The sequence below is a fragment of the Asterias rubens genome, chromosome 6, assembly GCF_902459465.1.
Source record: "Asterias rubens chromosome 6, eAstRub1.3, whole genome shotgun sequence".
Lineage (NCBI taxonomy): Eukaryota > Metazoa > Echinodermata > Asteroidea > Forcipulatida > Asteriidae > Asterias > Asterias rubens.
This window is the reverse complement of record NC_047067.1, coordinates 8,023,610-8,037,128: the sequence shown is the minus strand read 5'-3', so window position 1 is coordinate 8,037,128 and position 13,519 is coordinate 8,023,610. Positions and strand designations below refer to the sequence as shown.

The 13,519-nt window shown below is 37.5% G+C and overlaps 1 protein-coding gene across 1 annotated transcript in view; it reads left to right on the top strand.

The window, feature by feature from the left end:
- LOC117291325 (titin-like) overlaps nt 1-13,519 on the top strand; it is a gene marked incomplete at its 3' end in the record, with an annotated part of 251,619 nt that overhangs the window by 56,154 nt on the left and 181,946 nt on the right. The window contains exons 22-31 of the mRNA XM_033772967.1: nt 65-187; nt 8,417-8,608; nt 9,254-9,362; nt 9,909-10,153; nt 10,470-10,589; nt 10,918-11,109; nt 11,533-11,745; nt 12,315-12,527; nt 12,668-12,865; nt 13,230-13,403. Coding sequence (XP_033628858.1) covers nt 65-187; nt 8,417-8,608; nt 9,254-9,362; nt 9,909-10,153; nt 10,470-10,589; nt 10,918-11,109; nt 11,533-11,745; nt 12,315-12,527; nt 12,668-12,865; nt 13,230-13,403 — 1,779 coding nt within the window. The remainder of the gene's footprint in view (nt 1-64; nt 188-8,416; nt 8,609-9,253; nt 9,363-9,908; nt 10,154-10,469; nt 10,590-10,917; nt 11,110-11,532; nt 11,746-12,314; nt 12,528-12,667; nt 12,866-13,229; nt 13,404-13,519) is intronic.

The window sequence follows — 13,519 nt, the reverse complement described above, 5'->3', positions numbered from 1 at the left end:
CAGTTTGCAACAACTAATTTTATTTTCAGATTTTTTTATCGCGATTATATGTTTTATCTTGCAGTCCACAGAATGGATTCGTGTAAAGGTGGAGGAGATGAACCCAAAGATGACCGACGTTGGCCAAAACCTTGAAGAAGCTCTGCAGCTCCGACAACAGCATAATGAAATGCTCAAACAACTAGCGGTATGTGTTCAGCCCCCACCACCCTAAGATTAATAATAGCGCTTTTATATCACATCCCAAGGGGTGTATCAAAGTGCTCAGTATTTTTTCCCGCAAGGTATGTGGAGCTACGTTTGCTTTCCTGGAGAGGTTGTTCAGTGGAACATTAGGTTTGCTAAGATTGAAAACAAGTAAATTCAACTTTTGCAGAGGATCTGAAAGCCTACTAATGTACTGAAATACAAAGTAGTTTAAAAGTCAATGTTCTCCCTACACATAAGCTTTTATATGTGTGTGGCCTCTACTCCTGAATTGCATGTTGATATGCAAATGATTTGAGCGGATATGCAAACATAATAATAATTACAATACAACAACAAACAATCAAATAACTTGTAAACTTATTTATTTGTTGACTTTTTTATTGTTAATTTTTGTTTGGTTTATTATTATTTATCTTGAGATCCAGTTCACACACAAACCCATCAAGATAACACTAATTATTATTAGATGGCTCTATAACAGTAAAACTTAAAACTATTCACAATCATCCCAGTCACCTTCTTTACAGAAGAATGTTTCCAAGGACGAAGATGAGGTTTGATAATCTCTTTTTTTACTGCATCAAAGTGCAGGATGATGTTTTAAAGTCCTCGATACGATTTGTAGATGACATTCCTCATTTATCACTGTTAGATAAAAAATTGTTCTGAAATATGAATGAGAAGTTAATGATTATTAGGTCACACGGATCTTAATTGCTTGAGCAGTCGCCAAGAAAGTACAGAAAGATTGACCCTGTCAGGAGATATTACAGCTGTGTAAAGACGTCTGATGATTCTTATGTCACTTTCGATGTAGACTGCCTGTATATGCTTCTTCTCTTTACATATTGTTTTGAAATCCAGTTGAGAACCCATTGTAAAGGAGTTTCATTCGCATCTTATTTTTTGCTGGTTGTTTTTTATTTTTTGTATGGGTTTTTAAGCAAAACTGTTTTCTGCAATTTGTTGTGCTTGGCAGCCCAGAAATAGAGAGCTGATCTGTGCATGTATTGTGTAAGCAAAAAAGTTTATTGGTTAAGCTTGATATTTTTGGGGAACACTCCACAAGACCACAGGAATTTGTGTACAAGTACATGTACATGTATCACAAAATGATTACTGGACCATAAATAATTGTACATGACAAGAATCAAAATGAGAAAAACATTATTCACAACATGTACTTTAACTTGGGATTTTTTTAACAAGCGCACCATGTCATGTAAGAGAAGTTTGACCTCATTTTCTTCATGAGTATGATGTATTTTTTTATTACTCACTAAAATGGGAAGGTGTCTATTGGACTTAAAGTCAACATTTTAACATATTTGGTTTCTGTTCAAGATATTACACAGCGATATATTACTTTTGAAATGAAAACAAAAACAAAAAACCCCAGATTGCCGGGCTTGTTCAGTCATGAGTTTGCTGGACCGACGCTAAAATCACTTGCGTCGGGCCTGTTGTCCAGTGTAACATTTGAGCCCTGATTAGTGTTGTGCAAAACTTAAACTATCTTGCCAAGCTGACGAAAACTCTGACCTGAGTCATTCAGGCTGAGCATTTTCTGCGCTGATCTTTTCGAAGAAGACATGTCAACATAATATGTCATCACACTTTGAGATGGACCGCAACAAACCAAACAAGTGACAGGTTTTTAGTTCACATGATGGAGTGACTGTATACAATACAATGTGGTTATAACTCTTGGAGCATTCATTCGCCAGATGGTAACATTATTGGCTGACGTTAGTGCATTTTGAGTTAATTTAAATCATACCACAATAATACAAAAAGAATTTCATTTGCAAGACATTGAATGATCAGTCAGATGGAGGGTTTTAATGACGAAAATGACTTGTCTTGGGTGGCCAGCTGAGAATGGTTAAAGGCATTGACACCTTTGGTAATTGTCAAAGACCAGTATTCTCACTTGGTTTATCCCAACATATGCATAAAATAACAAATCTGTGGGAATTTTTACTCAAGTGGTCAGCGGAGTGGCAAGAGAATAATGAACGAAAAAACACCCTTGTTGCACAATGTTGTGTGATTTCAGATGCATAATAAAAGGCTTCAGGTCTGAAGTATTTTAACATTTGATTGATAAATTACCTCTCTCTGAAAAAAATACGTCACAGACTCACTTCAGAGGGAGCCGTTTCTTACAATGTTTTATACTATCAACAGCTGTCCATTGCTTGTTACCAAGTAAGTTTTTATGCTAACGATTATTTTGAGTAATAGTGTCCAGTGCCTTTAAAGCTTGTTGTTTGCAGCACAGTCTTTTTTAAGTTTCAATATGAATTCACTGTAAGCTCAGTAATCCCTCAATCTATTTGGCAGATGTTAGGAGAGTGGTCATAGCTTCATGTGAATTATGCGTATCTGCTGCCAATAGAGTTTTGTATTTCAAGATGAACGATTTGATTGAGCAGTTAAGTTTCTGGGTCAAATTTTTGTTGTTTTCAAAGTACAAATGAATTTGTTGTACAACTACAAATGACTGTTCACCAGCGGGCCTAATTTTTATAGAGCTGCTTAAGCACAAAAGGTACCTTAGAACAACAAAATTGTGCTTAAAAAGGTTACCAGCCAAACTGCCATGTTACATGTGCAATTTGTGACCGGTATCCTGCTCATTTCTGCTAAGCAGAATATTTTCATATAAAAGCAGCTTTATGCCAGAGGCAATGGAGGCAGTCACCTCCAAGCCCCTGGCCGTTGCCTTGGTGCCCCTTTGAAATGATCTTTTTTCCATAGAGGTGCCCTTTGACCCATTGCGTTGCCCTGACAAGAACAAAGTATGAGGCCTGTACCATATTCAACATTTGACCCTTTGAAAGAATGTTAAAATAAACAGTTATGCAAAACCAGACTAAGAATAGCTTGTGGTTTATACAAGTTGAATTGAGCCACAATAAACACAAGATAACAAGATATTTGCTATTGATCCGGTCTTGTGATAATTTCACACTTTCCCCTCAGGGAACTTGACCAATAAAGTAATTGCATTAAAGGCACTGGACACTATTGGTAATTGTCAAAGACCAGTCTTCTCACTTGGTGGATCTCAACATATGCATAAAATAACAAACCTGTGAAAATTGAGCTCAATTGGTCGTCAAACTTGCGAGATAATAATGACAGAAAAAACACCCTTGTCACACAAAGTTGTGTGCTTTCAGATGCTTGATTTCAAGACCTCAAAATCTAATTATGAGGTCTCAAAATCAAATTCCGGGAAAATTACTTCTTTCTCGAAAACTACGTTACTTCAGAGGGAGTCGTTTCTCACAATGTTTTATACTTTCAACAGCTCCCCATTAGGCCTACTCGTTAAAAGTAAGGTTTTTATGCTTATAATTATTTTGAGTAATTACCAATAGTGTCCACTGCCTTTAAGGAAGCTTTCCATACTGTCAAGCATACCTTTGAAAAAATAGAACGAAAACCTGCTGATGATAAATCATAAAAGAGGAGAAGGCAAACCAGAATCTTTGAAAATGATGGTGATAAATTATTCTCTCGTATCCTGTGATCCTTCAGTTACAATTATAGAAAGCTATTTAGGCAGTAGATCATGTCCATAGCTCTCTCAGGTTCCAGCCGATGCTGAAGTTTAAAACTGATGCCGTTGGAATGTAAAGCATTTCCCATTGGCTAGGAATGCTTGGACGGTTTGTTTTCAAAGCGCACCACTGAGAGAAACTGGGTTTCAGCAAGATTCATCCGCTAAAAATGCTGCACGGGATAAAAATACACGGGATTAAAGAGATGGTGGAGGTTCTGAAGATGTTGGATAGATATAAATGAACAAAACTTCAGACTTTTGACATTATATAGTTTCCATGCGTTACAAGGGAAAATAAAATGCTATGCTCAAAATACATCAGATTATAAGTTTGGGGTTTGATTGTCAGAAAAGAAAATGACAAAACTGTTTTGAATCCCAAAAGGTAGCAAATAAACATTTATTTTAGTGTTTTTACAGTTTTACTTCTTTTCCAAACTTTCCTTGATTCCAGGAAAATTGGATTAAAAATATTTGTAAGTTGTTTAAAGATGAATATATTGATGCAGAAATATATTTTGATGGAAAGTTCCACTGGTTGCAGGACATAGTTAAAATTTGGAACTTTTTTCATAGTAAATTCTACTTTTCAATCTGTTTTATTATAATTAGATTGGGTATTTATACCAAACAACCATTTGAAATGTGTTCACCTTCAAGAATTTTGAGTATAGATTTGGTTGTTTGAGGAATAAAATCAATAAAAAATAATTGTATGCTGAACATTTTGAGCATAAGCACGTCCAATGAAACTTTCAAAGGTTTCTTGCATACATGTACATAGATGTAATAATTAAGCCAATAACCACTGTATACTGGGTGCTTTCTGTAGGAAAATTAATCAGAGTATGGGGGAAGGTACAATGTGTATGTATGCGATAAACTGAATTACATGTTGTGTACAATATATGTTTTCTGTCACAAACTTACATGTACCTTTAAGCAAGCTTGAGCAGGACCAAAGCATGTGATGTGAATGCACTAAAATGTATCAAATGATTCCCTCGTGTCCCTTCACAGTTGTTTTTATAAAACTTTTTGGGTTGTTGATTTTAAAATGAGATCCGATAGAAGGCGCCAGGATTCTTATTGACTTAAAAGATTTAATTTAGTTCTGGCGTTATAGCAAAGGGTTGGCAGGAAACTGCATGCCAAAATGGCCGTCTTGGCTGGGCCAAGTTTTATGGCATTGTTTACCTTATTATTTTAGCCAAAAGATCATGGTTCTCCATTTCAAGGATGAGATTCTTTTGGCATAATTCAGACTTTCTGACTTTGAAAAAACGTCTTTTGTTTTCAGTTCAGACTTTTTAAAAACTCTTCTTTTAGCAAATTGACTTGTGAACCTTTCACTTTCCGACCTTTAAATTGACAACAGCGACAGGCGAGTCAGACAATTTTTACATTAAAAAGGAGGGGTAAGGCGGTAGCAACAACACCAATGGATGACTATGGATGTTTTCATGTTTTGAGCACTGACATTGACACTTAAAATAAATTAATTTTGATTGGCATATTACTATAGCAGTCGGAAGTTATCTTTGTATGTTTATGAAGTCCCAAGCATTTCAACAAATGACTCTGACATGATACATGTACATGAGCTGTGTATCTTATTCTGATGTCAAACCCAAACTATGGATTTTTACTTGCAAATTTTTTTTTTCTTTTTTCTATACAATTTGGTCATAGGTGTGGTATGCAGTGGGAGGTTTCTCAAGTAAAATCCAACCCAACTATGATTGAGTTTATTGCATCGTTATCACTAACTACCTGAGCTCTCTATCCCTTGGGCTACTCATAAATTATTACAAATCACACTCTCAAAAATCAAACATGAAATGTTCAATGTCTAATGGACTGATTCTATCTGCTAAAATAACAGCAAGAAAGCAAAACTTGAATATCTTGCAAGTTTACTCTCTGCCTTTGAGCAACCTTATGACCTTAGGGTTGGGTTGATTGAGAATTGCCAAAATGCACACTGCTTTATTGCCTAAAAGAGAATTTCTTTGGTATGTACACATGTCAGCAGTTGCATGTCAGGTAGAATAACAAAGCAGTTAAAAAGACTGTTAATGCCGCAACGCATACTTTTGGGTGAAAACTTCAAACCCCACATTGAGATTTGTTATGTTGTGTCGTAAGACTGTTGCTTTCCATCTTAATGCCAAAAATCATACTTTTGGTTGACATTTTCAGCTCTTATGAATTTTGTTGTATGAACTGTGTAATGAAACTGCCATCTTATAGCGTCAAAATGCATACTTTTAGTGTCCTTAGAAGTTAGTTTTAAAAACACTAAACACTAAACAAAACCATTTTGCCTCTATGATGCATACCCAGAAAGTAAAGTACTCTTTTTCCAGTGGAATTGGGTTTTCACACAGTGATAAACTTCTGACGTTTGTTAGCTGTGAAATATTATAGAAAAAGGGAAAGGATGTCATTGAGAAGAAATTCCAGGGTGATATAGAGAGCCAAAAGTAACACAATAAGTGCAACCACTCGGGAATTAACTCTAAACATAGAAACTGAAACTAACAGGAAGATGGATGGAAACTGGTCCTTTTGGGGTTTCATCTGGTCATTAATAATCACTGAAGCCCTCCTCCTGGGCCATAAATATCGACTAGAAAGTATTCCCTTAAGATCCATCTAGATTTAGGCTTGGTACATGTAATCCCCTCGGTTTTGGTATCCTGAAAAAAAAAATATACCAAAAATGTACTAACCAGAATAAGGTTACCAGCCAAACTACTGTGTTGCATGTGCCATGTGTGACTGGTACTCTGCTAATTTTTGTTAAGCAGAAACTAGTGTTAAGCAATATTTTCTGCTCCAGCAGAATTTGTAGGAGGCCTCCATACACGTATTTTTGTACAATAAATCTGACACATTGTATGCGAACAAGTTTACACTCACACACTCTGACAGCTACCCACCTGTTACTCCAAACACACTAATACATATCAAGAATTCGATACAGGTCCAAGGGCATGCAGGTCGGGTTAAGAGAATATTCATTATGTCTGAGAGAATGATTGTCTACACTTTATCACAATCTCTGAGTTTGGATAAGTCGGTGACCTCTTATCTGTAGTAGACCCTTCACAATGCTGAAGGAACTGGGAATTGATAAACCAGTCTGGGTTATGCTGAGAATTTTTTTGTGTTCAATCTGCTGGGGTCATGGGTGTCTAATTAGCATAGATGTGGCATCACATGCAAACATGTAGACTCGGTTCAAAAGCAAGTTTTGTTGTAGTCTTTAAGTCAAGACAGTAATTGTTAAGCGCGGTGCAGTTGGAGCGCGGTGAAGTTACGGGGACGGTACACACACCCTCGATCCCAGTATGTGTGTGTGAGTCAGTCGCAATTATGCGCTACCTACGACCATTGCATGTGTATAATCGCACTGTGACTGTTGCATGAACGGCAGACAAATAGGCAGCGCCTAACAACTTGTCATCAAGTCTAGTTTTGTTGTGGTTTTGAACATGCACGCACATGCTCAGTATTGGGTGCATAGGTCTGAGCGAGCGCACTACTGGCAAGAACTGTGAAAAAGGACCGTCCAAAAGTCTCCCATTAACAGCTTAGCTAATAGAAGGAAGTCTAAGAAAACTTTGGAAAGAAATTTTGATGTTTTAAATATTCTGAACATTCATTTGGCTTTAATAATTTGGCTTTAATAAACTTGTTTTTTTCAAGCAGACTTACAAAACTCTAACTATGTTAAGCGTGTGTCATTAAATGACAGAAAAAAACTGTCATGAATTCGATGATACCGCATAGGCAATTGGAGATATGTGGACTTTTACTCTGTACAAAAATAAAACTTTGTTTATGGATTTCGTCCTGGAACCATGTAGGGTTGTTGTACAAGGGTGATGAAAGAAGAAACTTTTAGATGTTGATGTGAAGTGAGAGTTATTTTTTTGTCAGATAAAGGATTGACGCAAGTAGACCTTGTATACATTTTTATAACCCTTGGTTTGGGAATGTACATTGTAGCGATCCCTGAGAACTTGTATCAAATGATATATTTGGAGACTCATAAAGATGTTAAGTAGCAAGTAAAAACAGTTTATGGAGTTGTTTTTGTTGTTGTTCATGTTGGTGAATTGGAAGCTTTGCAATGTTGGAGTTGTCCTATAATTGGTAACACCTTGTAACTACCTACTTGTGTAATGTGTTTAGCTGAGAGAAGAGCCAGTGGGTTGACATCTCTATCTCAAAGTGTTGTGCTGTCTTTATAGTTTCTTTCTGATTTGGTTTCAAACTTTTCTTTATATTGGGACGATGTTGGTTGGTTGATGTAGGGTTCCCTCAAAATTGACAAGGCCAAGGAGATCTTAGGTGCAAGGCCTATTTTTCATGAACAATATTTTTTCTATGAAGGAAATGGCCATGGTTCATGTTGTGTGTTTGTTGATGGTTTATATTGGGAGTGGACTGGTTGGTCAATGGACGGTAGTCTAACATCATTTTCTGGCCCAGAACTTTTTATCTCAACGAAGCAAGCTCACATTTCTTGTAAAAAAAAAATTAAATAGCATATTAGCTATGCAGCTCTAAGCCATATAAGCCTGCATTTTGAAATTGACATCCCCTTTTTGTCTTTCACAGGCCAAGCAGCAGCATGTGAATAGCTTGTTAACCCAAGCAGACTTCCTAGTGTCCACCCAGCAGTTCTATGAAGATGTCTACGAGGCCATGGCCCAGTCCCTTGGTGAGGCTTGGAAGGATCTTAATCTACAGCTGGAGGAGAGGAGACAACTCTTAGATCAGGCTGTGGCCTTCCATCAAAATGCTGCCGAGGTATAAGTCTTTCTCTCTACTACAGGGTTATTTTTCCGTTTCTAATCGTAAATCTGTTTCTTTTAAACCCCACAATTTTTTTTATAATTTGTTTATCTGTAGGTATTTTATAACTAAGATGAAATTCATAGGATAATGAAGATAAAACCACATGGAAATCCCTAGAGTGTAGAGTGGTGCTTTCAAAGCCATGGTATAGATGTATGTAAGCTTGCAAGCTTTCGCGCTTTGTGTTCTTAGTTCAGTTTTTTTCCCCATCACATCCCTGTTGTTATTGAAAAAGTTTATACAGGATTGGTAGAGCTGTCAGAATAGTCACAGTGTTTATGTTTTGTGTGATCAACCATGAAATAACAAACCTGTGAAAATTTGGGAGAAAATAGTGAAAGACCATGCAAAATTGTCAGTATGCAAACAACACATTTCCTTAACTTTTGTGTTTACAGTTACAACTGAAATCTGCCGTTTTAAAGTTTGTTTAGTTAACTGTTTTTTGAAGTTATTGAAATATGACTAAATAAAAAAAAAATTCTATGTGAACTTTGAAGGGCAAAAAAGAAAAAAGAAAAAAAAGTTAACACTGCAGGGTCCATTTCCTCTCAATGAAACTAAATTCACATTTTTGAACCTTGCTTTCTCCCGTAGTTTTCCGATAAACTTGACAAGGCCAACGCCCTGTTCCGCAACCCAGACCTTCCTGCTAGTATACCCGCTGCAGACAAACTCATGCAGGATCATCATGAGGCCAGAAAAGGTATGTGCAAGTTTAGTTTAAATTGAACACCCTAAAGGAGAAAAATTAACAATTTTATTATTGGGCTGACATTTCAACCCTAGCAGAGTCTTTATCGAAAGCTACACATTTTTGTTAACCAATATGATGTTGTCCAGAAAAGTAAAAGTTTGAACAAAATCTAGTAGGGAATCCTTCAAAAAGTAACAGTAAAATCAGTTTCAATATTTGTGAAGTTTTACAGTTGTGTTTTTGAAGCAATTCTTATTCATACATGAATTTACACATGAAAGTGTTGAGTCAGAATCAAAGTAGCTGAAAACCCAAAATATCTGGGCCCAATTTCACAGAGATGCTTAAGCAGAAAATATTGCTTAACAGTTGACTGCTAAGCAGAAATGGGCAGGATACCAGTCACAAATTTCACATAGTGACATAGTAGTTTGGCTGGTAACCTTTTTCTGCTAAGAAAAACTTTTGTGCTTTAAAGCAGCTCTATAAAATCGGGGCTCCAATCATATTCGAGATACAAAATATAAGAATGTCTTATTTCTCAAACTTTGCCAGATGTCTTGACCTCCTCTATGCATACCATGAACCTGGGCAAGGATCTCTTGGAACACCTCCATGAGATGAGTAAAGATGCCTCCCCAGGAGACAAGGCAGCCACCAAGGACTCCTCCCTAGGCATCCAGAATGTCTTGGAGGATCTACAGGAGAGACGGAAGGGGCTGGAGGAACTCTGGAATAAACAGAGGAGGCGGCTGGAGCAGTACATCGCTCTGAGTGAGATTGACCAGGAGGTTAATCAGGTACTCAATCAGTGTTTTTGTTTGTTTGACGTAGCAGGTATTTGGTTGCGTATAATGATAGAATAGACTAGTTGAAATGTTAGGTCTGGCAGTGGACACTATTGGTAATTGCTCAAAATAATTATTAGCATAAAACCTTTCTTGGTGACGAGTAATGGGGAGAGGTTGATGGTATAAAACATTTTGAGAAACGGCTCCCTTTGAAGTGCCATAGTTTTCGAGAAAGAAGAAATTTTCCACGAATTTGATTTTGAGACCTCAGATTTAGAACTCGGCATGTTTAACCCAATCTGTGTGTCCCATAATTCTGCCTCAGATCTCGGATTGGTTCAAGACGAGGGGAGAGGAGTATCTAAAGAGAAAGGACGTAGGGGAGGATGCACCGTCGACTGAGCGGCTCTTGAAGGAACATCTTAACTTTGAGACATCTGCACAGGTGAGTTGACATTTCAGTATTTGAAACTAAAGCCTTGATTCACTTGCAGACATTTGTTGATATTTTCTGCACACCCTCAAAAACTGAACATATTTTTGCAAAATCAAACAATGGTGACTTCTTATATAGAGCTCATAAAAAGAGTATGTGTCATGATTCAATCGTAGTCCCCCATACCTTGCAGGAAAATATTGAATGTTGAAGCGCCTTGAGCAACACTGAGATAAAAGCACTATATCAGGATTCACTATTATTATTATTTTTATTATTATGAGTAATAATTTGCCTGTCCTAACACTAATTTTGTTGCGGATATTACCCTGGACAGGACATGCAAAACAACGTGCATCGCTTACGACAGACCGCTGAGCAGATCTCTCACTCCAATCCCGAGCATACAGACCACCTCCGCAGCCAGACGAGGGCAATTGAGACGCTCTGTGATGACTACATGCGCCGTCTGGCCAACAGAGGGCGCTTACTACAGGCCACTCTGGACTTTTACAAGAACGCTGAACTTGTGAGTTTTTAGTTTTTTTTTCCAAATGTTAAATAATAAACTGGCACCCAAACGAAGCTATGGACAAAATAGGCAACCACAAACATAGGGCTAGAAACAGAGGTCGTTTGTTTAAATCCTGCTCATATAAATTTTTCTTTGTTCGACCCAAAAATTTATTTTTAATTTTTCCTTCAGGACTAGATTAATTAAAAAAATATCGGAATGCTTTCTTTTTCTGATTTCAGGGGCATTTTTTGTACACAGTGTTATCAAACATTGGTGTAGGGGATAAACACAAACCTTGGATAAGTTCTTACGGTAAACATATTAAAACAAGTGAAGACCTGGCTCACTCTTTTTTTTTCTCAGAGGGAATTTTATTTTGCTAAATCACCTCTTTCAAATAATTCAAAACTTGTTTATTTTTAATTTTGACTTCAGGCCCAGACTTACCTTTCACAGGTTGAGATTCAGCTGAGCCCGGGTAAGCTTCCCGATGAGCCGCACAGTAAAGCAGCACGCTTTGCCCAGCTCGGTAACGCAGTGGCTGAGATATCGGAACCAGTCATCCAGGAAGGGCATACGCTTCTGGAAAGGGTCGGCAAAGGGGTTCCGGGGTCAAAGGGCATCAAGGACAAAGTGGATCTGCTTGAGGTAGGTTTTGTTTGGTTTTAATCTGTTGACCAAATTACTTATAAATACCCTTGACAAATTGAAATTGCACTTGAGAGAAACTAGCCCTCCCCAAATAACTATTAAACACTTAAAGGAACATTACAGAATTGATTTTTGCTAACCAAACAGTTGCTGTTAGTGTAAGTACTATATGTAATCCACCATATACATAAACTGACAAACCTGTAGAAGTTTGAGATCGATTAGCCATCTGGGTCAGGAGAAAATAGTGAAAAAATGATAACCCATTTTTGCATGGCATCGATGCAAAAAGAAAAATGAATCAAACGCTCACTGAGCGATAAACTCCAAACACATACACAATTAATTTTTTTCTCAACAAATATGACATAAATATTCGCAAGTGATTTTAGCAGAATTGAAATGCTGCGAGTTATTCGTTGCGAATTTGTGACGTCAACATTCGCTTCGCATTCGCAGGAAGTATGAACCAGGCTTAACAGTCCAAATTAAACACCAATAAATAAATATTAAAGAATCACGAACTTCTGCAATAAAAAGGCTATTTTTGTTTTGCATTCATTCAGTCTCAGTCCGAGCATCTGCAGTCAGAATGCAGCCCGGAGGCCCAGCATCGATCCTCACTCCAGGTCACCTTTGATGAGAACTACGCCGTCATCGTTAAGTGGCTGGTCAATGTGGCCGATACCTTCCTATCGGCCTGTACTGACATGGGCGATCAGCTCCAGACCAGTATGGACTTTCAGGACGGTCATCAGAGGCTCATGAATGATATACTGGTAGGTCAAGAGAGGTCGTTGGAAAAGTGAATAATTGGGTTAATTTTTTGTGTCTGTCTATTTTTTATTTTTAAAGTCATTTATATAATCTGTGCATCAAAAGGGTTAAAGACTTTATTTTCATTTTGTACCATTTACAGGACCGGACGAAGCAAGTTGACACAGTCTTCAAGACATCTGCCCAGTTGTTCCCGACCCTTCATGATCGCGACCAGATCAACGCTCTGCAGAATCGCTGTGATAAACTCCAGCAGCACTGGTCTGGCGTGACCGTGTGCGTAGACAAACGTCTGCACTGTATTCAGATACTCATCAAGTTCCATAAACTCACCAAGCAGGTTCGTTTTTAGGCTGAATTTCATAAAGAGATAAGGGCCCAATTTCATGGCTCTGCTTACCGTAAGCAAATCGGCGTTTGCAGAAGCAGGGAAGTCTGCGCTTACGTCAAGCTTATTTCAGGGGTTAGTGGGAAATTTTGGCTTATGCACGGCATATTAAGTGTTTGATTTAAAATTATTCAGTATGTCTGTTTCTCGGTTTACTTTTAGTTTCAAAACAAATCTAATATGTTCGCTTTGGTGATTGAACTGACCAATGACAAACATAGAATCTTAAAGTGTATAATTTTTACTTTATCAGTTTTACTTTACTCTGAGGGTTGAATGGTCAGGCCATTAACGTTTTTTTTTTTTTTTTTTACAGTTGACTAACTCGATGGAGAACATGGAGGAGCAGTTGAACTGTTACATCAGTATGGATGCCCCGGACATTCCCGCTAAGACGGTACAGACTATGCAAGAGAAATGGGGAATCCTTATTGAGATACACACTCAACTCAAACAGACTGGGGACAACTTCATCTCTGAGGCCTCATCCGTGAGTATTCCCCTTCAGGTTTCTCAGAATTTGTCCTGAATTCTCAAGGTTTTTTAAAATCTCCTTGAGCATTTGAATCTTCTTGAAAGAAATAAAGCAGTCACTAAACAGAAAAG